The sequence below is a fragment of the Diadema antillarum genome, unplaced genomic scaffold, assembly GCF_040938485.1.
Source record: "Diadema antillarum isolate AM-2024a unplaced genomic scaffold, OU_Dant_1.0 scf00000075, whole genome shotgun sequence".
Lineage (NCBI taxonomy): Eukaryota > Metazoa > Echinodermata > Echinoidea > Diadematoida > Diadematidae > Diadema > Diadema antillarum.
The window spans coordinates 3,588,187-3,614,534 of record NW_027270964.1 but is presented as its reverse complement, the minus strand read 5'-3'; the positions used below and the strand labels follow the sequence as shown (position 1 = coordinate 3,614,534).

Sequence of the window (26,348 nt, the reverse complement as noted above, 5' to 3'; positions counted from 1 at the left end):
TGAATTGTAAATAACATTCCTAGTATCAATATTGCCAGGAAAACGCGATGAAGTGATCATATCGTCATTTTGAATAAAAAAAGTGGAATTGATTTTTTTGAGGTACTGTTTCTGACATTCATTTGCTCGTATCTGTGTTGTTTAAGCTCAATATTATCCCAGATTCACATATGTTGTCCTTTAAACATTTGCCTTTCAAGTCCATGTCATGGTTTTGAAATTTGATGACGTCATCATACTTTAAATTGTGATTAAAAGTAAAGATGCAAAATCGGACAAGTTTACGTGTTATGTCTATGGGAGGTGATTTTTTTTAAAAGCATGCATTGACTTAACAACGTTTAAGCACCTTTATCTCAGCTGATTTTGCTTCATTTCCTCTGAAACTTTAGTATGTTGTAGCTGAGACAATAAGCTGCAGTAATCATGCATTTTATTCTTTGAAATCTCCTCATCAGATTGACAATTTTGCAGTTTAAAACTGAAAATGAAAATGGAATGTGGACAAAACGATTCCTTATGTATCTTTCACATACATAAGTTTACGTTCCCCATATTTTCTCGTCGAGACGTATGGCCGAGTGGTTAAAGGCGCCGTCTCAGAGACGTGAGGTTGCGGGTTCGAACCCCACAAGATCACGAAACAATTTTTTTTATTTTACTTTTTTTTTCTTCAATTTGTATTATATATTCGTCCATGTAGAAATCACGTTCGTATATAAACGCACCTATACACACACAGACACACACACACGCCATATCCCTCTTTTTTGTGTGTTGGAGACCACATTGCTTCGACTGCAGCAACATTTTGCAGGTTGACTTTGTCAAACCGATCATAGTATGTAATGACGACGACTGAGGTGTTGTACGTTGAACAATTGTCTTTCAAGACGATGTCATTGTTTTGTAATTTGATGACGTCATTACACTGAAAATTGTGATTAAAGGCAAGGTATCAAAACCAGCCGATTATAGGTTTTATGTCTGCGGGACGTATTTTTCCCAAGTTGCCAGAAATGGCATAGCGACCTCAGTCGTTACAAGGCCGCTTTTCCGTCTAGCAATGCAATAGATGTTCACACCGCCACGTTAGTTGAGTGGGCATTGACTTCCCCCTGTTATATCTATACATTGTTTTTTTTTTTTGTCTTACCATTTCCGTGGATGACCCGTGGCCGAGTGGTTACAGAAACGGTTTCGCATGCACGCTCAATATAACTTCAAGGTGCCTATATCACATTCTTTTCTTTGTCGATCACAGATGACTGTCATCTGATGACCACAAGCGTATCACCTAACTCGTCCTCAATGTGACGAGTTTTCATGTCTCGTTATCGTTGTGGATGCTTAGAACAATTATGATAGTACGTAGTTTAACTTTGAACATTGCATTATCACAGAAGTACTCTAAAAGTGGAAATTTTCTTGCAAGTAATTTTTAAAGCTGGGCAGGGTAAGATGACTTTCATGTGTTTTTAATTCTGTGGAACCAATATACATGGCATAGTATAAAGAAGCAAAAGTTTTGCGTGTTTTTATTTTGTGCTAATTCTTGTGCAATATGTGCAAAATTTCCATCTTTACAATACCAAGATAATTTCAGTTTGCTCTACAATAAGAGATGTGAGTATTAAATCGTTAGTAGGTATTATTCCTGCTTCTGAGTAAGGATATACATTTGTACACTTGATGAAATGTATATAATAACATTGGAATGTCTATACTCATACACATGGAAAAAAGAGTGTGGCTTGGTCATGATTTATTGGTCAATACTGCTGTGAATCCCATCATAATTAGGGCACACTCATTCCATACTTATAATGGATGGATACATCGTGATGCCATGGATTTCCTCTGTGGATCAGGTGTACCGTTATGATATCAGAGAGATATTTGGCGTAAATTGCCCCCGCATATCTCCAGCCTTTACTGGATGGCTTTCTCTCTAAACCTTGTTTCCTGGCAGGGATGGACATACTGAACTCACTGCAGAGGACAGATGGGAAACGAGGAACGTGGAAAACAGATAAAAGTGGCATCAAGTAAGTCCTGATTGGCTGTCGACTGACACCGCATTAGGCCTGTTCACATCCAGACTGGTTTTTGAATAATTTTTGTCATTTGTGTGTTTTCATCTGTTTTGTGTATGCATTTGTGCACATAATTTGTTTGTTTGTTTGTGTGTGTGTGTGCATGTGTGTGTGTGTGTGTGTGTGTGTGTTTTAATTTGCAACAGATTTTGTGTAGTAAGACTAGCCAGAGACTATGATCACAGTGAAAGAATGATTTATAAGAGTTTAAATTTATAGCATTTTATAGTTTGTAGAGTAACACAATGAACAGAGCTATCATCTACATCTCATATTTACATACTCGTAGCTGGAACACGACTTCTAAATAAAAACAATGGAAGAAAATGAAATTCACCCCTACTGGAGATGAGTTTGAGGTGTTAAACATCTGGGAAATCATCCTCCAACTTCCAGAAGTGATTTGCCCATTAGATGACTTAACATTATATGTTTGGCAGATGTTGGAGTGTATGGAACAGTAATATATTAGGGTCCTACGCTAAACGGGAATGAGATTTTGATTGTAGCTGAGGGAATAGTGAATTATGCCTTCTGGTAATGACAACCCAAGCATGACATAGCATCCTGTGGCCATTGCGCAAAATATGTATTACATGATGATAAACAACAACAAACACAACTACCGTATAGCAGCCAATAAGCTTGTAGGATTACTGTTATGGTTATGGCAATGACAATCATTATATCCAGTAATATGCCATGGGTGAAAGTATTTTCAAGGCTTTTCCATTTTTAAACATTTATCTTTATTCATTTCTTTTACTTTTACTTTTACTTTGTTGTTATTTACATGGGATGCCACCGCAGTAAGTATTGGCTGACATTTAGAAAACAATATATTTAAACATAACAGGCCTGGAGTGACCACTTGTCTAATGGATATTTCATAATAGTCAATTGTTGAATGTTTTGATTTCAATGTGATGTAATTCATGGGTCACTCCAACCTGAATACATATTGTAAAGGAACATTACGGGGATGTCATGAGTTTCTCTTGTGAGAAAGAAAAAGATTGTTTATATCAAATTCAAACTATTCTATTCTCATTTGCATATAAAACCTTCTGGATGCCACATTAATCAATAACTACCTGTCCAAAGGTATGTGTGAAATTTGTGCATGTTTGATTCATTGGTACAGAGAGGGTTTTAAAAGCAATCATGTATGCACAAAATAGAGGGCTTGTAAAAAACATAATTACTCTCTCCACATTGATTGCAGCACATGACATTCCAATCTAACATATTTCCAATACAATTTCCAGTGCAATGATTTCAATAGGAAACAGTGACACTAGTGGACCCTTACTGTTATAAGGTCTGTAATGTCTTTGACAGTGACAGTGATGATCAAGTAGAGTGCAGGTCATACTACCGGTGCTACCACAGTGATGATGTGTATGATGTGATGTTTGGAGCAGTAATTTTAATGGATTTTGCCAGTGGTGATCTGGATGGGCTCGTTGGATGGGTAGGCTGTTTGTGTCTGATGGCATTCACCATTTCCTGTGAAAGGCTAGGTGTGGGGGAATTTTGAATAAAAAATGAAGTTTAATTAGATACTTTACTGTTGAAATATAAGTTAAAAAGAATACGATAGAGAATGGCTATTGTTGTCTTGTACAGTTAGACTGCCTGACATTGCCAAAGGGATCAAAAAGGGTAAAACCTTTCAAAGGAACTGGGCATACACAGGGTATGATCAGCTGCAGAAGGATGGCTTTGTGGAGCGGAAAATGATTGCAAAGTCCTGCGGAAATGACAGAGTTCAATCAGGAAATTCTTGACCCGACTCTTGACACAAGATCAGTCTAACATTTGCAAATTCAGCTGGAAATATGATTGCAGAGGCCAACACGTGTGTGGGATTTCTTTGTAGCAATGTCTTTTTTGATAAGTCACTGTGTAAAAATTACAGTCAAGGGACGGTGTAATGTATAGCATTCAGTGCAAAATGTGGCTGGTTCATAAAACCCAAACTTTCTTCTAGAATGATACAATGTGCATTGCAGGAACATACATTACCATTGCATTCTAGAAGATTCAATCCTTGAAAAGAATTGAAAATTCTGATTGCAAGTTATACTGACAAGTCATGTGTTTTTATGTAGACTATGTTTCATATCAAACAAAGTGTTGATCTGACAATAAATTTGATGTAAAAGATCAGTCCATTGGATTTCTGGGAAGTTTTACGATGAATTGAGGAAATGTTGAAGTCATCCTTTAGAAGACCACCACCAACTATTAAAGGGTCCATGATATTGAAAGGCTCACTATTGTTTGAGAAAAATAGTCATTCTCCTATAGGCAATGATCACAATATCCTTGAACCATAAAGCTTTTGTCCTCCAACAGGGTAACATGTAGACAAAATCCTTGCACTCAGACAAAACAGAAAATTGATTTTGATTAAAAGATTACTGAGGGATCCATGCCTGTGGCTGAGATTTTATTCGAATGACCATCATAGAAGGATTAAAGACTTGTCAACAATGCTTCGATTATACAGTACACCCCCCCCCTCTAAAAGAAAGAAAGAAAGAAAGAAAAAGAAACAAAATGAAGAAGAAGAAGAAGAAGAAGAAGAAGAAGAAGAAGAAGAAGAAGAAGAAGAAGAAGAAAAGAATGCTCAGGAAATAAGTTAACTCACAAATTGCAGTTGTTAAAAATATTCTGTTAATCTTCATTAGAATCTTCATACCTACATAGCAGTATCCAGTATACTTACATTTAATCACATCTTTAGATTTATGAATCCTGGATGTATTTCCTATGAATCTCTTGTCATTAGTCGTGTGTGTGTGTGGGCATTCTGGGCAATTTCCATGTGAGCTGCAATGACAGCACCAGTCTCGTGCTCACCTTCTTGACGCCAACCTGTGAGGATCATTTTCATTCCACACCACTAACGCACAGATGTGAATTTTGACACCTCATTTTATTGGCCTGTGCCAGATGATGAGGGGCCATTTGGGAGACCAGAAGTGCTCACTGTGTCTGATCAACTTCTTGAATGCCAGAAAATAATTTTTGTCACAGTAACTCTTTCTGCTGTTTTGAATGGAATAGCACAGGTGACAGATTCCCTCCAACATTAAAAAAAAGAAAAGAAAAGAAAAGAAGATGCTGAACTTGATTGATGTGTAGCCCTTTTAGTATCATTTTCTTTTCTATTATCATTGCAATATTCCATGCCGTACAAATTCAAGTTGGAAACGCTATTTGTCAAGCAATTATCTGCAAGGGAAACCATTCTGTGTGTGTCATCCATTTCTGTTTAGTCCATTCATCACTTTTCTTCACCCTAAAAGCATCTGCCAGATGTTAGAATAATGAGCTCGACCAGTTTGGACATGTTTAATATTTTGTCCGTGCATCAAGAGCGTCAGTTTCTAACAATCATTGATGTCTCATGTCAGTGTCTGCGTTATTCCATTCAAGATAATTATTAATATTTCATCGTACAAGCAACATGCATTTTCTTAGTCCCATGTGTGTTCATTGATGTGGGTTATGATTTTGCATATAAATTACATATGCATACATGCATTCCCCAAGACAGATTGCTTGTCGCTACACCCCGAACACACGCTGGCATTTATGAGGGACTAACCTGTGACATAATTCCAAGCCTGACGTGCATAAATGAAAAGTCAGTCTTATGGCCACCTTGGAGGATGAGAGTGCTTTTCTCTCGCCCACGAGACGACGGGGAAGCTGTCCTTGTAATTTGTTTTCTCATCCCTCTGTTATGCACACTCATCTCTCCTGAATCTCGGAGATTGTGAGCTGCCTCTCTCTCTTGAGATCAATCAAGTAAATAGAAGTAAAGTGGAGCAGTCGGAGACGCTTCTACTCATCGTCCCCTTCCAGTTATGAATCATCCTCCTCGGACGGAGACATTCCATTAGAGCAGTGTAGCTTTTAGTCTCTTTCCAGGCATCTAGGAAATATATGTATCTTTCTCATGGAAATTCTTTTTCGCGTCAGGTGAGACTAAAATGGTGACCAGTGTTTATGTTGACTCAATTTTTATGACAAAACTTTCTCAGATTAAAACAGTGAGAGTAATTCCTGGATGAGGTTCATCTGATTGGTGAGTTCATAGAAATATGTTCTTCTTTCACAATCATGTAAAATTATTTTTTACCTTTAAGTGAGTACTTTCGCCTCCTACTGGTGGCTTCTTCAGACTGCATACAAAATGATTAAATTTTATGTGATTGTGAAAGAAGAACATATTTCTATTACAGTAGTTTTTACATTGATATTGTCATCAGCAAACTGCATTTACCCTATTGTGTTAAAATTCTGCAAATTTTCTTTTGATGAAGTGTAAACGATCAACGTAAAAATATTTTGCTCTTTGTTATGTGGATGTCAATATTATAGGCCTGTAGGTATAATTACAATCTTGAGTGTGCTGGAGTGTTAAATTGTACATCAGAGTACCACTCTTATCGTAACTTGAGCAGTACTACAAAATGTATTGATGTGCTTGCCTGTCAGCTGTGTGCTACAATCTCTTAATGCCAGGGCACACTCTTCTACTACCTAAACCATGGTGTGTTTAGGATATGATTGTCATTTCTGTGTGTCTGTTTCATTCGTCATTTTGCCACTCAATGCTGCTGCCTAATTGCCCTTAACCCAATCATGGCCAAAGACAGGATGATCACGTATAAAAGGATGGCATCTTAAGATGTATAGGTCCTGGGAGAGTTAACAACCTGTGTTTTCCCACTCCAGTGCCATGCCCCATTGACTTCATTACGGCATCCTTCATTTATACACTCACTGAATTTCATGGCTTCTGATGATGATGTGTCATGGCAACGGATGTCTTTCTCTTGTCTCTTGATGAGGAGTGATGATGTGATGTGTGAGTCACCGCCTTTTTCTGGGCATACCACTCTGTGGTTGGTGTACTGAACACCTCATGAATAGAGTGGATGTGGCAGCATAGATGTGTAGCACTGATGTGAGTGATGTTTATCTACACCTGTAGGTCAAAGGTCATCAGTGATGGCCCTCCCTGTGTAGGAGAAAGGAGCAGTGGTATTAAAGTCAGGTCAATGCACTTTAGATTGATTAACTTAGCATTGGCGTGAAGTCTTCCTTTGTACCCATTACTGTTGGAGGTGGCATGAATAATGCTGGTACAATGCAACTGTGATTTTCATAATGCAGGTTAGAAAGCTGTGAGAAATCAAGAAAGGAGTTTGTTAAGTGTTACTCTAATTGTTCTTTCCCTTGCCTATGAGTTCCTTAGCAAACTCAGATTTGACTTCTCATCTGTCAAAAGACTTTGTATCAGGATGGCAATATGAAATAGAAAGAATCCTGCAGCCACTGTCCATGTTCAAATGTAGATCTGTAAAAGCCGATATCAAAACATCTGTTTTCTAGTAGTGATTTATCCCCCCCCCTTCCTCCCATCAAGGGATCTGATTGATAGAGGGCTTGATAGACCACTCCTGTTGTCAAATTTCCCCATCAATAAAATTAACTAGATTTAAATGATTTGTAAGAGTGAAAAACAAAACAAACAAATAGGCCTACACTAATACACATGCAGTCATCCAAGTGGGCCTATGCCACTGAATACATAGTACAAAACATGAAGATATATTTTTTGCTGAATATGACTTTGGGAATTGTCCCAAGAGATGAATATTTCTAACTCCCACTGCTCATAAGTTTGTCAGATTTGCAGAGAGTATGCAGGTTGCAAAGAGAGTCCTGCATACCAAAAATTGGCCTCACATTCAACAGGTCAAAACTCCATCATTTTTCACCATGGTGATAAACAACCAAGAGAACACAGTACCCTGGGCAGGGAACATATATAGGAGGTTTCCTAGCATCTGTACAATGTCTTGCTTAGCCTGACATTACCCTCAAAGTCAAATATTCATCATCCACGGCACATAACATCTTCCCCAGCCTCAGCTGTTGCTAAGCAGGGAATTTTGGAGAAATCACCCATGAAATTTGATTGGATTCAGAAGGCTGTAGAGGCTAAATCAAATTTGGGCTGTGATTTGCAAGAGGTTTGAGTCAACAAACAGTGAATGCTTCATATCTTGAAATCCTCCAGTAGCTCCACTGGAGTGGAAGCTTGCAGCCATTGAAATATACCAGGTGCTCTGACTATTTTTGCGAGCATATTATATTGTTTTTAATGCATTGGGAGAAGTGAATTTTATAGACAGTTTCATGAGTGGTTGAATTCTTGATTAAGAACCACCATGTGAGAATAAAGATTATTAATGTTATCCCATATAAAGAGAAAACTTTAATAGCAATATCATGCTGTGGAGATGATATTGTGATAACATCTTCGTGAATTAATAATTTCTTTGATATCACTTTGTGAAAATGAAAATACCATTAAACATAGTATTAAAAAAACCCACCACAAATTGCTGTGTTTCCGTAGGATGTGCTAAAAGAGCCTATTTTGCAGCACAATAGTCTCTTATATTTTAACTTCTCAACATCTGCATGTTTCTACTCCCACATCAATCTGTTGCCTGTATACAATTTGTACCACAGATTCAGATTCAGCAAAACTTTTAAACAAATCTTTACTTTCAATGAACATTCTTTCTCACTTGGATGACAGGGTGTAATGGCTGTGAAAAAAAGAAAGAATGTTAGAAAGGGGACAGAATACTGATGTCATGACTGCAGGTCCCGATTATTCTGTGAAGGTGTGTTGGTGATGGTGCTTACTAAAGTGTCAAACACTGTACAAATGTATCTTCCTACTCAAATCTTTGTGTCAACAGAGGCCCACTTTGGCCTATTGAAAAAGTGAAATAATGCTGAAATGAACTTGTCACTGAATTAAATGCTGGCCTTTCAATGTGTGTAGGAGTGATACGTCTGAGTGGGTATCAAAAGGCTTGTTTCATAAAAGATCAGCATATTACTGTATTATAAAAGTATTGTGAAGGAAGTACAAAAAATGTATGTGGAGGCGGCAGGATTGGTACACAAACAATGCAGTTGTGAAACAAACAGGATAAGTTCGTAGATTGATATATAGCAAGGTTATCCGCACAGCCAAAACACAGCTGATATTGACGTTCCAGCTCTACACTGTGCCTTCTCTCTCAGGCTCATGGTACAGTGATTACTCATCTGAGGACGGAAGGGACATCTGCTTGAACCAAGGTTTCTCTATCTAAGCAAAGGCATACACCATGCTCAACAGAATTGTTTCTTTTCTTTTGTATTCATTTCAAATCAGTAAGATCTCCTCTTAAAGGGAAGAGTTAGGATTTTTTTTTAATGGAGGAAATAGAATAAAACACACTCTTTTAGAACTGAATGAAAAAAAGTGTGCACCATTGTGAATGTGAGTACAAACATAAACACATACAATTTTTCTTTTTAAAAGTTGTAAATGATTTTTGCTCATCTGTTGATGACCCCACCTCTTCAAAATAAATATAATAAGTGAACATTTTTCTTTCCATATCCTGCAGAGAGCAAATTAATCCATTGAGAATGAACTCATTTTGCTATAGTCCCCCGTATAACACACATTTCCCACCTAGACACTTGCCCAAGTATACTCGGAGCTACAATACTGTAGTCTTCAACGGGTTCAGAATCTGAAGTCTGATGTCCCCTTCCGTGTCATTGCCTTAATAATATTAAGGTGTTTTAAGATCCCTATATACAGTTCTAGTCTCAGAAGTCTTATTTCTCTTTGAGCACAACCCTGTGAGTGATTCATGTAATTTGTGCAACTGCTGTTAATTATGTCCGCCATCATTTGTGTGAGGACACAATTGAGCCACAATGCGGGATCATGAGATATTAAAAAGAGGAAGTCGGCACCCACGGTAGTTCTCATATAACCTATCATAGGTGTTACCCCCTTCTCTCTCGTTACTCACTGATGACGCGGCAAATTGGCCACTTGTTGTGGCTGATGATATGGCTATGAGAATGTTAGGACATCATAGTCTCCCTTTCAGACTTTCCATGAAATATTTATGTTGTACATAAACATAATTCTGGAATCTTTGACATAGAGTCCATTGCTGCTGTTTCGTTGTGGTTACATTTTTGTGAACTTTAGGCATGAAGAAATATTTAGGGAAATTTACATGCTTACAATGCATTTCATGATGGCTGTGCTGGCTTTATTAAACTTCATAAACTTACATATTTGAAAAGGGAAATGCAAGAAGTATATACAGTTGATAATTGTGATAATGAAAAGTGTGAAGTTCGATGCATTCTAAACGTTCTACACGAGGCATTTCACTATTCCACTTTTGCAGTGAAAAGCTATACATCATTTTCATAACAATCAATACCACACATATGGTATATTAGTTTATCACAAAGTATCCTCTCTGGTTTACATAAATGCAATGAAAAATATACAGTGTATCCAATGTATAGGGCCTACAGAATCAATTTGTGGTCACATATTGATGATAATTAGGGACTGTAATTAAAGACTAACTCTGTCTTACCAGAACTCCTCCAGACAGAGAGTCTGATGACTTCATTGCAGTAGGTTCCTTCATGAGGGCACACCAGGAAATCAGCCAAGTTCGCTTCCAGTTCAAAATCTCATGAGCACATCTGTAGTCTTTGTGCAAGTCCATTGTCATAGTTATGTTTTGTCTGCAATGCTCTAGATATACCCCACTCTTAACCCCTCCCAGTTTACTTTGAACCAAAGGCCTGAATATCAGGGAGACTATAAGTGACATTCTATGGGAACTTATCATTTGACTGTTACTTTTCTGGCGTCAAACACCCATTTCCTCTGAATGCACATGAAAAGATATAGGTCTTAAACTATTTTTTTTTTCCTATTTGTATAAAAGTTATGACTTGCTCTTTTTTGATGTTGTGTGGTACACTTTTTATTTGATGAAATACACTTATCTTATCTCAGGCAGAAATAGGAAAAAAACATTAAATACATGTATATATAGAAAAGGGATAACATATCTGCAGCAGAATATGTTTTGGCCAATGAGCACGATTACAACTTCATCGAGATTGAAATGTCTCAATTTTTCTTTTTCACTTTGATTCTAAATTGGATTCTTATTAATACTGTATATTAATTTTGTTTAACTACTTTCATTCAAAAAGTAATGTGTTTCCTTGATCCATTGTACTTTGAACTTAATTGAAGCAATTAATTTTGGCATCTCAATGACAATACCAAAAATAACAATGTCATCAACCAGAATAATAACAATGTGCATGAAATATTAATCAACCCTGAAAAAGGAAAAAGGTTCATGATAGAGTTGTGTCTACATTCATACCATCAGCTGAGAACCAGAAGGCTGTTATAGCATTTTATTTATTTATTTATTTATTTATTTATTATTATTATTTATTTATTTTCATTTATTTATTTATTTATTCTATTATTTTTTATATTTATTTATTTATTTATTTATTTATTTATTTATTTATTTATTTTTTTGGGGGGGGAGGTACAAGTTATTGGTACCACTTTGCAGAGCTTGATCTCCTCTGCATTGTGGTGTCAATTTTGAATAATTTTCATTTTCAGTAAAATGTTAAAATCAAAACCGCAAGGGTGCCATTTTACCTGAAATTTGCTGCAGTGCTTTAAGCCTACCCACTTTTGATTAATAGATAAACTTCATATTTCATGAAAATTGTTTGTTCTGTTTTTATCTACCTTCAAATCTTGGAACCTGACCTTACCCTTCTGGTCCTCAGCTGATGATGTATGTTAGTATGGGATGGGAGCATATCATGCCATTGTGATGGTTTGAAAGACATTATCATGCATATTGAACATAACACAGAGGAAAACTAGGGCCTTTGCTGCATTCTGTTGGTGTCATGAATTTTCAAAATGCACGGAAGCATAGCTCTCTCGGCCTGTTTGGAAGTGAAGGAAATGTTGGTGTTACATATTGGATCAGCCCTCATCCTCCTTGCCGGATTTTCAGTCTAGCTGCTGAGCCAGAGATCAGGAAGTTCAGTCTTTTACCCCCCAGTGTGAGCCGCAAGACCAGGAATGAGTGTGCGCAGAGTGACTGTTATTTGTTAAAGGTCCAACTGTATTTTGGTCAAATCTGTCAAAGTTTGATGCCAATAACATACTGCAGTACATGTACATTTGTATGTACTGGACAGTTAGACATGATGCTGTATTTCCTCTGTTTTCTTTAGGATGCTTTCTGTCTGGTCCTATCAACATGATATACATTTAATTCTGTATTTTTTCCCTTCCCCTCTTCCTCCTCCCATGCAATAGATGCTATACCACCTCCTTCGTCCTGTGTTTTTTGTTTTTGATGATTATCTTTCAAACCCCACCTTCTTACTGTAAAGTTGAGAGACAATTTAGAATGTCTTTTTTTTTTCTTATAATAGAATGTCTTTGTGTGGATTTTTTTTTTCATTTTTTTAGGAGAATGCCCCATTATATGCAATTGTCAAACCTGCTTGTAAGACAAGATGCTGAAGGCTTTTTTTTTTTGCTTGTGTGTTTTAAGATTAATGATTTTCAATGATGAGAAAAGTTCTGCATGTGACCCCCCAAAATTATTAGCCAAGAATGATGGCATGATTCTTTGATTCCCATGCAACTTTGGTTTGAGTATATTTTCCTGATATGGTTCACTTATATTTTCGAATAGTTTAAGTTCGGTACTCATATATGCTGTATTGATGATATTATTTCACTATACATGGTACAAGAAAGAAAAGTATGCCAATGTTCTCCTCTTGCCTTCTATTGGGAAACAATATAGCATACCTAGCAGCAGACAGGCATCCATTTGTATAGAAACTGAAACAGGATTTAATTTGGACTCTGTTGAATGGCCATTTGAACAACACATTTGAAGGCAATTTTGTTACACACAGGAATGAAATTAATGTAGTCTTGCATTATCATAAAATTAGCCACTTTCATACCGTCCACCATTCACAATCCCTGTAAATAATGTCATTTATCATCCTGTAGCATTCATGTGTCTGCATCTCAGTAAATACATCATTACGAGACTGTTATTCCATGAGACCATTCAACAACAGGAGAGAGAGAGACTGGTTGCCATGACAATCAGTATCCTCCTTCTGTTGTTGGTATGTTTCAAGGACAACTATAACATAATCAGTAGAGGATCTGATAATTTAAATGCACATTTTGTTGTGATTTATGAATACATTGTGCACATCAAGAGCATTGGGAACATATAATACAACTGTACTTTATGTAACATGTATAGTGATTCTTCATTTCCTCAATATCAGTGGTAAGTCAATTCTTTGGACCACTTTTGCCTGTAAAAGGCAAAGATAGCAAATGATGAACCGCGAATGCCCTCTGCCTGCTCATGAATGTGTGTGTTTTTAATAGATCTAACTTGGTCCCGAGGGTCTTACTGTTTTTATCACACTGTTATGGCTGACTACTAGAGTATTCTTGCATTGTGGTCTTATTCATTTTTCATACTAGTAGTAGCCATCAATTTCCAGCCATTATTATAGGACATATGGCATAGATTAGAAAATATTGTTATTTTAGACCATCATTTTACAGGATTTCTAATCACAGTAATACCTTATAGATATTCAAGCCAAAAGTGAATTGAGCTTATTTTTTCTCCGTGTGTTTGTTGTCCCCATCAAATAGCTGTCCTGTCATATGACTTCCTTAATCTCTCTCTCTCATTTTTGACAAGCTTGGTATTAAATGCAACATTTGTAGAATATCAGTTACACTGAGCCATGATCCTCCTGGTGAATGTGATGTTGTCTTGTTTTTAGTGGGTTGAGCCATGATATGGTTTCATGTTGAACCACGATGACCCTTTGCACTAAAAGCAATAGTTTCCTGTACCTGTCATCTCATTGTTGACATTTGGGTTTCCCTCCACAGCCCTGAAGCATACATTATTATAGGCCACATCCTCCATCCTGCTTTATGAAACAAAATTCTCCCTGTCACATTTACGTAGCTGTAAGAATCTGTTCTGATCATGATAAAATGGGGGGGGGGGGGATAAATGTGATTAATTCATATATGCTCTGTGTGTGTTCGCTGCACAGTGCCTCTACATTCGACACCAAAAGTGTGACTTACAGTATGTCAGTATATTATTGTATGATTTGTACATTATTGTAAATTGTACGTTGTATTAGTTAATTTCATGAATTCCACAGAACTCAACACAGCTGTTAATGGGAGAAAGTAACTAGTGCCTTATCTCTTCTTCTTCTTCTTCTTCTTTCTTGTTTATACCCCCGCCAAACAAAGTTTGAAGGGGGTATATAGGAATCAGCGGATGGTCGGGCGGTCGGGCGGTCGGGCGGTCGGGCGGTCGGGCGGTCGGGCGGTCGGTCCGTCGGTCCGTTGCAAATCTTGCGTCGCGAACTACTTCCTCAGTTTTCAACCGATTCCCATAAAACTTGGCACAGATGTGTGCCTTGGGTTGTAGATGTGCAAGACGTATTTTTTGACAGTACCCAAAAGTACGTTGCCATGGTAATGGCATATTATGGGCAAATATGGGTACAAATCTTGCGTCGCGAACTCCTCCCACAGTTTTTGATCAATTTTTATGAAATTAGGTAAAGATGTTCATCTGAATATGTTAATGTGCAAGACACATATTTCCGCAGTGGCAAAAAGTGCGTTGCCATGGTAACGGCATGTTATTGGTAAAATATAGGGCAAAATGCTTCATGGCAAAACTGCTTCATCAGTGTTCTTCCAATTCTCATGGAATTCATATTGAATGTTTGTCTTAGGATATAGGTCAGCATGACACATTTCTTGACAGTGACAAAAAGTATGTTGCCATGGTAACAGCTCACATATTATGAGCCAAAATGATGGAACATTTTGTGTTGCAAACTACTTCCTCAGTTTTTGCCCAATTTCCATGAAACTTGGTACAGATGTGTGCCTTTGGTTGTAGATGTGCAAGACGCATTTTTTGACAGTACCCGAAAGTACGTTGCCATGGTAACGGCATATTAATGGCAGAAGATCAAGGAAAGATCTTGCGGATTTAACTACTTCCTCAGTTTTTTTACCAAAGCTTATGAAATGTGGCACACACCTTGATCTTGGTGGGAAGATGTGGAAGACATATTTTTCGGACGTGTCGGAAGCTGCGTTGCCATGGTAACGGCATATAAATGGCAGAAGATCAAGGAAAGATCTTGCGGATTGAACTACTTCCTCTGTATTCGACTGAAGCTCATGAAATGTGGCACACACATTGGTCTTGGTGGGAAGATGTGCAAGACATATTTTTTGGACGTGTCGGAAGCTGCGTTGCCATGGTAACGGCATATTAATGGCGGAAGATCAAGGAAAGATCTTGTGGATTGAACTATTTCCTCTGTTTTTGACAAAAGCTTATGAAATGTGGCACACACAATAGTCTTGGTGGGAAGATGTGCAAGACATATTTTTTGGACATGTCGGAAACTGCGTTGCCATGGTAACGGCATTTAAATGGCAGAAGATCAAGGAAAGATCATTCCTTGGGTAAGACTGTCGTCACGGGGCGGGGGTATTAATCACCTTAAGTGATATTTCTATTTTTTTTTGTCAAGCAGAGCAGTCTGTTGTATGAAAAATACATGTACCTGGTTTAAACTGGTTTAAACCAGAAATTTGTGTAAGTCATCTGAAATTATGTGCAACCAAATATGTATCCCATGCCAGACTGATCATCTCTGATGTGAGTGTGACACCACACAAATTCAAGTGTAGACCTTCATGTTCTAGTGCTCTTTTTGGTGACTCATGTATACACAGTACCTCAGTTTCATCACATAGTGTAGACAGTAGACATCATTTAGGAAAGAGATTTTGGTATTCAGGGAGGCAGTTGATTTCTTGCAGCATGAGCAAGGTCTTCAATACTTCTTAAAAGATTGTCTGTAGAGACCTAGGCATGTTCTGGCATCACGTCATTCACTATTAAACCAGTCTATTGAGCACTATTTAAAGTGAGATGAGAGTACAAAGACAGCATAGAATCAATATCACCAACAGAGTGGTGGCATATAGACCTGGACACAAACTGAGCTTTGTGTGTGTGGGTGGATGGGAGTAGAGGGATGAAGGAATGTAATTAAAGGTAGTTAGGTGGCTCTTTTGTACATTTTGCATTTAATTGACATTTTGATCACAATATTGCCACGATTGTTGAAGCTTGTGATCCTAAACACAATTCACCGGAAGGATGTCTGAAGGTAATCCATCGCTAAAAGGTACATTTTGTAACCTTTTCTGTTGTATAATGCACCTTGCAAATCATCAGACTTGCAGAGCTAAACTTGTTATTCACCTTTCATTCAACTGATTGAATGGTATAGATGCACTTTTTTCAGCAGTATAAATCAGCAAAGGGTTGCAATATAATACAAACATAACCAATGAATATTGTGAGTGAGGGAGAGGCATAATTCATACTGGCCTTCTTTGAATATCAAAATACCAGACAGCAACTTGCACTGCTTCACATCAAATGAAATTTGACTAGGTGCACACCGTATATTGTGAAAACTATCTATTTTTTCACATAGAAGAAGTGTAGCGTTTTCTATTTGCATTATGGATTTCTTTGAATGTAAATTGTGATGTACGAAATCTCAGTAGTGTTGTGCAGGAAAAGTGGTTGGTGATGCAACGTACATCTGTAATTAAATACTGACACTGAGTCAAACTGCAGTCATACTCTGTTTCACCCACAGACAGTAGAGGGCAGCAAACTCTCCTAGCTGCTTGCAGAACCAGTGGGCAAAAGCAGCTCTATCTAGGTCTTCTTTCATTCACTTTGTAGGAGTCCCCTTTCCGATCTGGTTCCTTCTCTGTGGATATATGTGAGGCACTTTAAAAGGATTCTTTCCTATTTGTGACTGATGTTCCATTAGCAGTGATTTTATGTCTATTGTAGGTTTACAATGACTTTACATAATGAATCCCCGGCAGTTATTGTGCCAAGAGTCGGTTTGTTGGATGTCACATCGTTGTCTTGGAGTCTTTGTTTACATCGTCCGGATCTGGTGGAGTGTACAAACCTCTTCAATGAAAAGAAAACAGGGTTGGGCATGGAAGCCTTTTCACGTCTTTGATTTGGTAGTTTGCTTGCATGTCTTAGGCACATCTCACAGCTCATGTACAATGTAATACCAATACCACATAGAGAAACATAGTTTTGATGATCGAAAGGATGAACACATAGGCCTATATCAGCAGTTATAACTGCTTGCCTGCAGTATTTTTTAAATTCAGCTGAATCAGCATAGAATTAGTTTTCTCTTTCCCGTACTGCAAAATAAGTAGGGCCTACATTGTAACATGATGACATACAGTATCCTCTATTGCTCCTCGCCTATGGAACTCCCTCCCATCTTTTCTCTGTGAATTGACAAACTGGATGACTTCAAAGCCTCACTCAAAACTCACATTTTTCACCAGGCATTTAATTGCTAACTGTCTTGGAGGAGTCTGCACCTTTGAATGTTTCTATAACAGATCTAGCACTATACAAATGCTGTGGATCATCATCACCATCATATCCCCAAGCCAAGGGGGAAGTGCACACTGTATCTTACAGATATCTTTATCAATTTTTTAAAGAAATTGCAAATGCATTGTGTAGTGACCTACAATGAAAGTAATGTCTTGTTGCTAAAGTGCACTTTTTGATAACTCGTTAGTCCCACATTTCAGTTGTAAGCTATTATATCATGAAATGTTGACAGTCCACAGACAAGCCCTTCATATTATGAAAATGTCTGTTCAGCATTCAGATTATAGGTAACCATGATAAGTCTAGCCTGTCATGGTAGACAGCTTATAATACATCCCTAGAGGATGCTGCATTCCAGGGGGCCAGGGCATTGCTCTAGTAGCTGGGGTAGGGAGAAATGGATGCATACAGGAAAGGCTAGTAAAAGTGCTGTTCACACACAGTCTGAATTAAACCCTCTTGAAACTTGGGTTTTGCACTGCGATGCAAAAAGTTTTATTTCATGTGTTTGAACACCAGAAAAAAAGTTGGTTATCGCGATCTGCATCACCATGCAAAAATTGATCTCGCTTGATTTTCGTTTGAAACATTACTAAGTATGATAATTTGTCCCAAGCATTGTGCGTGAACGGTATGTGAAGAGAAACTGAAGACTTTTAATCCCACAATTCAATGCGACATATTATAGGTCTGCACATTTGGATGAACAGGGTATTGTTTCTGTCAATGTTGATTTTTGTTGTTGTTGTCGTTATTGCTGTTGTTGTTGTTATTGCTGTTGTTGAAACATCACAATGTCCTGTCCAGCATGTGTGAATGATGGCAAGTAAACTTGAGGTTTGTTGTGATGCAACCATTGTTTATTCCTGTGTGTGAATGCGGTCAATATCCCCCTCTATACTTTTCCATTGCCATTGGCAACTCTACCTTGAAAGATGATAATGGTGCTATTGATGAACTGGTCCTTGGAGGGTAAAACAAACTGTACGAGGCTGTAGCATGCCTCTTTGCCTGGACGCGATGTTTGTCTGAATGCTGTTAAAACTCAGTGGGGGCACCCATCCAGGGTACACGTAGCACTGCTAGGAGGATTGTTTGTGTTGTTCCATGATGAGAGTTGGGATGGGTTAATGACGTGGGATGTCGGGAATGAAGGTGAGATGTTACATTGTAGCTGTGGTGGTATGAAGTCTCATGATGCAGATGTTGGTGTTGTCAAAGATGATGGTGATGATGAGTGGATGAGGGATAGACTTCATAGAGGGGATGTTTTGAGCAGGCTGATGTGAAGGGAAAATTGACCCGCTTGCAGCTGCACCTGAATATACTGTAGACTGATTGTTATTTGTTAATATCATAGTGAATGCAGTGCTTGTTTTTTACTCTCTACACTGTATTAAAGTAGCATATGAACTACTCTTCAAGCATATGAACTACTCTTCTTGTTTATTGGACCTCCAAATAATTGTTTAGGATTATCTTTGTAGTTTCTATGCATGACCATTATGGGGGATAGCTCATTATGAAATAACACTGGTGACTTGATTAAAAACCAAAAGTCCTAATTGATTGAAGGAATTATATGTTGTATTCTATGTTTGTTTACTATGACTTCTACTACTACTACTACCACCACCACCACCACCACCACTACTACTACTACTACTACTACTGCTACTACTACTACTACGACTACTACTACTACTACTACTACTACTACGACTACTACTACTACTACTACTACTACTACTACTACTACGACAACTACTACAATTGCCATGACTTCTAATGTTTCTTTGTTACTTATTTTCACTATCATTTTTGACATAAGTATCATCATTTCTATTGTTATGTTATTTTTGTTGCCATTCTTATTATCAATAATATCATTAAACATGTTATTACTGTTAGCATCATCAATTTAAGGTTTCACTTTATAAATATTGCTGCTGATCACAGATGTCAGTATAGAGGATTGGTGGAAAACATGAAAAGCAGTGATACAATCAAACATCGTAAAGATGTAAATAATTAGTGTTTGGTAGCATCAACATGAAAACACACTGTAATTTAGAGGGCATTTTCATTTATTTATTCATTCATTGTGTGTGTGTCTTACCAGGCATGAGGAAGACATGTACCGTCTGATCATCACAAACTATGAGGAGCGACAGAAGGAGGTGATGATGGAGAACCAAGTGTTGAGAGAATCCCTCAGTAACATGCAGCAGGAGTTGGTGAACCTACTCAACAGGCAGGCTGTCCAGGGGCGAGGGGGAGGTGGAACCAGCAACGTGAGTACCTTGCCTCACTCCTTCACAGTGCCGCCGAATCTGATACTGTAAAATCAGAATTTTCTTGCATGCATCATGAAACTTTCATGAATTTTGTGAGGAGCCAAGATTCGTGAAAGTAAAATGCGCACAAACATTTTTTTTTTTTTTTTCCGTGGCAATGCATTGAATGCCATTGGCAATTCGCAAAAGTTTCATGTGGCGATAGAGATTGTTGGCTCCAGCTTATCAAAGTTTCGTGCCGGGATTGTTTCTGGTTCTAAAGTACTCATTCCTGTCATCTAAATAATTTAAGTACACTGGATGTTTTTCATAATTCTAGAAGCCAGCTTCCTGTTTCCATACTTAAAATAATAGTCATAAAGGATTGCTGTCATGTGAATTGACATGTTCATATTTCTGCAGATAGCTATTTGATTTTCTGATAAATGTTCTGCTTGCATCATTCACAAAGTATGGAACTGGCAATAACTGTTCAGGTGATATTCAGGTTTATCTAGAGGTAAAACTTGCCATTGGAATGGAGTGTCTAGATTTTTTAACACTTCTGTACAGATATCATTACTCATGAAGTAGTGCCTTTTTATGGGTCTGCAGTAAAATATTAGAAGCAAATGACAAAAAGCAATTACTTGTATAACCTCGATGATTCAATCTGAATCTTTATGATAAAACAATTATTTCACCTTTACACTAACTTTTCTTAGTGCAATATATCTCTAGATATATATCTAGAGATATTGCACAGTTACAAACTTGCATGTGGAACAATATTATTATAAAATTGATTGAAGCTGACATGTAGGTTACACAATTATAAAGCACAAGCTTGGTACCTTGAAGGAAAGGCCACTCCACTGAGAAGTTTATTGTAGCATCAGTCCGTATCTAATCAGTGTAATGCCATGACAACAAATGAAGTAATTGGATTTGCTCTGGAGACAACTGTATCAGGCTGTGGTATGAATTCATTGAGACTCATAACCTTGCCAGGTAATTCCTTGTTGGTGTCAGCTGATGTTGTTTCTTTATTACTGCACTCAGTGGATATTACACCAACACTCCACTCCTCTGACTATCCCCACATTGACACAAGATATGGTAAATGCTGAGATTTGTGGGGCAGATTTCTGCTTTTTTTCCTTTAATAACAAGACTTGTTTTTTTTGTGTAAATGGGATGTATTATGGTGATGGTAAACTAGCTGGTGTTTTAATTGACACAGTTGGGATCTTAAACAGAAGGCAAGTTCTCAATGAATTGTAAATGTGTGAAATAGCAATTTGTAAAGTATGTTTCATGCTTTAAAATGTCAAATTCCATTGAGGAACAAAAGCATGCCGTTTTAAGGCAAGTAGAATGCATCTTTTGGGCAAGTATATCATTACAACACAGATACAGATGGACACTGACATTGGAAAAAGGTGATGGCTCAATTCCAGAAATTCTTGAACTTTTAAACTGAGAAGGGCGATGACATTCAAATGCACAATTAAAAACACTATAGCATAGAGAAGTCTCGAGAATTACGCTGTCAAGAGATCAACGAACAAACCAAATCACCATGCTAATTAACTTATTTACTGAATGGTTAATTCTAACATATTACACGTATATGGGAAGTAAAGAGTGTGGTACATTGTAGATCTGGTCCCCCAATCCTTTCTTCAAGCTTTTATAATGAATGTTCAACCCAATTTTGTTTTCTTTTGTCTTGTTTTTTTGTTTTTTGTTTTTTTGGTCATAGCTTTTACACAATGTGAGAGACTGTAGTGGGACCTGTGCAGCTCTGATTTTTCAAAATGAAAAACAAAACAAAACAAAACAAAAGAAACATACAAAATATTGACAATGCGTCTGAGGAGACGACTTCACCCTCCACTCTCTATTACCTGAATTGGTTTGACTAGAGAAATTTTCTTGCTAAGATCTTTCAAATTAGTGTGCCACTTTGAATTCACATTATTATCAAATAGCACATCACACTGTATTAGGTAATCAGGTTGATTTCCCCAATCAGAAATTGTGTGCTGTTTCAAAACATCGTGCTATGTCAAAAAGCCTATTGATAAAATCTAGTGCAGAGAGAAAGAACTGCATGTCAAATAGAATTCAACTATATCCAGTGAGGGCAGTCTTCATTCACTTCAGCAAAATGGGAGCAATTATCTCGCATACATATGACTCATAGTGTAAAAAGTCAACATATATTCTAGATTATAGAGTGATCGACTGACTGATTTTAATTATTTAACTGTCCACTGCACTGATGTGAACCGTCTGATTTTTCCAGTGTTTTCTGTTCTTATTTAAATTTGTCACAATGTGCCAGTCCCCTGGTTGGAAAGGTTTTGAGTGATCAATGCAAAGTGTATGAACAATGTATCATGTTTTCTTCGCAGTTTTGTTTCCCCAGTGGCTCAACTGACGAATGTGTGAATTTTTGTCCTCTGACTGATACATTGTGTATAGTTTACATACATTGTAGTTGCTGTGAGCCCTTAATGTTTAGAGTCCTGCCTGGTTCTAACTCAAATAACATTTCAGTAATGTGTTGTATGTTTGTGAGGACTGACAGGAATACAACGTGCAGTTAAGCCTGCTTGTAGAATTACAAGTGTCCTGTTACCAAAACACATGATCATACATTAGTGTGTAACATTAGAAGTAGAATTAACTTTGTATGTGTTTGTGATGTGTGTGTGTGTGTGTGTGTGTGTGTGTGTGTGTGTAATTTATATAATGGCACACTTATTAGCAAAGAATAAAATTATTAGGCAGGCTTCTAGAAGATGAACCTGAATAACATTAAGACTTATTGCTTAGAACTGTGAATTCAAAAACATTAAACATGGTTTTACATATATACATACCATGTGAGATAACATGCTTCGAATTAGAATTAAAATTGTTGTTTTTTAATCATATATGGTCAAAGTGCCATAAAACCAAAATAATTTAAACACTATTGCCATCTTCCTGAGTTGTTAAATATTTTCCTGTGGTTAAAAAGTATCTATGATAAGAATAAACAAAAGAAAGAAAACACAATAAATTAAAAAAGAAATTAGTTAACTTACTGAAAGGAGTGCAGCTGTCACTAAACTTTTATTTTAACTAAAGAGATGAAGCTGCAATGTTAAAATGCATTTGGGTGTTAAAAAAATATGTCCATGCTGATTACAGTATAACCTCATGGGAAGCAAGTTAATATACATTTTATCCTCTTTATCATCCATCTGGTATAAAATGATGAAAGCAATGGATCACATGTGTTGATTTTGATCAGTTGCATGTGACACTGTAAAGTTTGTTGCTACCATTTAAAGAAGCCTTTAACTCTTGGAGTATTAATAATATGATGCATTTTACTGTGCAATAGTACATGACCATGTTCAGTGAGTGTGGCGTCTTGCATTTTACTGAGAAGGTTGAATTAAGAAACAAAATGCAGCTTTCAAGATTTCTACTTGTATTTTTTTTTGCCACGGTAGCGACAAGATGTTTCGTAAACTCATTAAACAAACTAGATCTTTCCACATTCACAGTAGGGCAAGTCCAAGATAAGGTCCCCTCAGAAGGCAAAATTTCATCTTTGCTCAATATTGACATGTTTGGTATCATTTTGAAGCTTATGAGTTGAAGTTTTGATTTCCGTGAAGGAAAAAATGATATTATGTAAATTTATGCAAATTTCAAGGGCTTCATTTGCATAAATGTGAAACACAGCGTTACGTATGGGACATTTATAAAAATTCATATTAATTCAAAGGAAAGCAAATAATATTTGATTAATATGTGGACATAAGAAGTTCATCACATAGTTTAACATGGTATGAAAATTTAGGGATTATGCAAATGATTATGCAAATTAGCTCGTGTCCTATCATGAGATGTCCCATACGTAACAAAATGAGGTCATTTTTTTAGGTTTTTTCTGAAATTGCTAAAGTTATTTAAATGCCCTTTTGGAAAGTTCTAATTTATTGTTTAGAGAAATTAAATACCAGAGAAAAAAGAAAAAAAAGTAAAAGAAATATTTTTTATTAGGCATTGAAATAATGTTACGTGTGGGACAAATGTGTTACGTATGGGACATCCTCATACATATTGCATGTGAATGCATGTACATTGTAGCTAGCTGGGAAGGTCTCTCAGTACACAAATGGTCAATCATCCTGAAAAAAGCATCCCAACATTGTAGCTACTTTTTGAGTTATAGACACTTGAAACAATACATGAACTTGACTGAACAATTTTCAGAAAGGGGGAGGGGAAAATGGCAAAATACACAATGAAAAATCAGCATTAAAGGGATGGTATAGTTTTTTGTAGAAATGGGGATTCAGTTTTCAACATTTAAAGAGATGATTGGAAACCAATTATATGAATTACTTAAGAGCATAAAATCCTAACACTAGAGGAATTCAAAGTTTATGTGATGGAGATCCAATTTGAAATGGTTGTGATATATAGAAGAAAAAAAAAAGTAAAATGATTTTTTTTTTATTGCAAGTGATACACAAATTGTCCCTATTCAGTTTTCAGTAGTAGCCACAACAAAATTCATGGGTATACATACTGAGTTGTGACTCGAATCAATGACCTGACTGCTAGACAGACATCATATATCTACTCGATCACTGGGGTTCTACGCAGCAGGTATTGCTTCTTTATTAAACTTGATATTCTTGTGTCAAGTTGTTTTTTATTGAAACTAAATGGCAAACTGCCCTTCATCAATGCAAGTAAACACTTTAAACTATTCAATTTTTCAGTAGTAACTATCTTGATAAAAATAGGGCATACATACTCAGGTTGGTCATAAAAAATATAGAATATGATTGAATGTGATTATGATGGTAAATATCTGGGGAATATTGTTCCCTTGAAATTACTCAAATACTGATCCAGATTGACAACTTGTCAATCTGGATCAGTATTTGAGCAATTTCAACTGATTCCACCTCAATAATTATGCAAAAATTTGTTTAAATGGGTATTTTGCAAAATGATTTTGCAAAATACCCATAAACATGGTTCTCCACACACTAAACGAATGGGGGACAAAGGGCATGCATACCCAGGTTGGTCATAAAAATATAAGAATATGATTGAATATGATTATGATGGTGAATATTTGGGAAATATTGTTTCCTTGACAATCTGGATCAGTATTTGAGTAGTTTCAACTGATTTTACTTCAATAATTATGCAAAATACCCATAAACGTGGTTCTTCACACACTAAATGAATGGGGGACAATCTGTCCCATACGTAACTGTCCCATACGTAACACGTCATGTCTGTCTTCAATTAGAACCTGTAATTAGAGCTTTTTGCCTAATGACATGAAACTTACCTGTGATAATCTTGAGTGTTGTGACTTTCATCACAGTGAGTTACAAGTTGTAGAATGATATACTTTCAGAGAGTTTTGAGGTTGAAAAAAATGTTTAAAAAAACAAAATTTTTCTGGTCCCATACGTAACGGCACATATTTTCTCTTCCAGAATATAATTGTCAAGGTCATTTTTCTCAATTTTTTACATGATTATACTTCTTCTAGATATCAATCACCATGATGAAGTTCAATATGATCAAAGGCCATTAACACTATTTTTCAGGTCATAAAAGTCTCTGAATGTCCCATACGTAACGTGCGCGTTATCTTGGACTTGTCCAGTACATGATCCAAGAAATTATGTAGGGATTGTATATAGAGAAGAGAAGTTTCGACATAAAAAACAGTTACCATGCTGGCAGCAACAGATGCAGAAATTTAGAGGTAGGATATCTTTTTATGTGTACATTCAGAGGAAAATGAAAATCCATATCAACCCTTCTGCAAACGAGGAGTAGGGTTGAGTAAGTTAATCTTTGTTTAGCAAATTAACCAAAGGAAGTAATCAAGTTTGGCTGTGGAATGACTCTGCCAAGTAATCTGATTCAGAATTGATAATCCCAAAATATTCTCTTGGCAAAAAAAAAGAAAGAAAGAAAGAAAGAAAGAGACTAGTCATTAGTCACTCAGGAAGAGTGTTTCCATGGCGACTGATATCACATGATGGGGGGGGGGGGGGCCTTCAAAAAGTTTGACATTAAACGAGACCTATTTTTGAGCTCTGTTTATTTGTAGAGAAACTATGTTACATTGAATGTCAACTTAAAAGAAAAAGCTTTATGCCATCAATATATGAGATGGTTGTCTACAATAAAGGTTTTGGTCCAACTAGCCACATGAAATATGATATGTGATGATGATATTTCCTGTGCTAGAAATGACTGGCAACCATTAAACTTTATGAGATGTGAAAGTTACTGAAGTATTGCTGACTTTTATTCAATGGGGGTTGTGTGCGCCTAATCTCTCTCTTTTTTGATGTTGGGTTAGTTTAAAAATAAATAGTGGTAACAGT

At 36.8% G+C, this 26,348-nt stretch overlaps 1 protein-coding gene across 1 annotated transcript in view; it reads left to right on the top strand.

Annotated features, from left to right (window-relative positions):
- The window catches only part of LOC139717448 (afadin- and alpha-actinin-binding protein A-like), a 68,967-nt gene that overhangs the window by 31,917 nt on the left and 10,702 nt on the right, over positions 1 to 26,348 (top strand). Inside the window, exons 7-8 of the mRNA XM_071628955.1 lie at positions 1,973 to 2,048; positions 19,758 to 19,929. Of these exons, the coding sequence (XP_071485056.1) occupies positions 1,973 to 2,048; positions 19,758 to 19,929 (248 nt within the window). The remainder of the gene's footprint in view (positions 1 to 1,972; positions 2,049 to 19,757; positions 19,930 to 26,348) is intronic.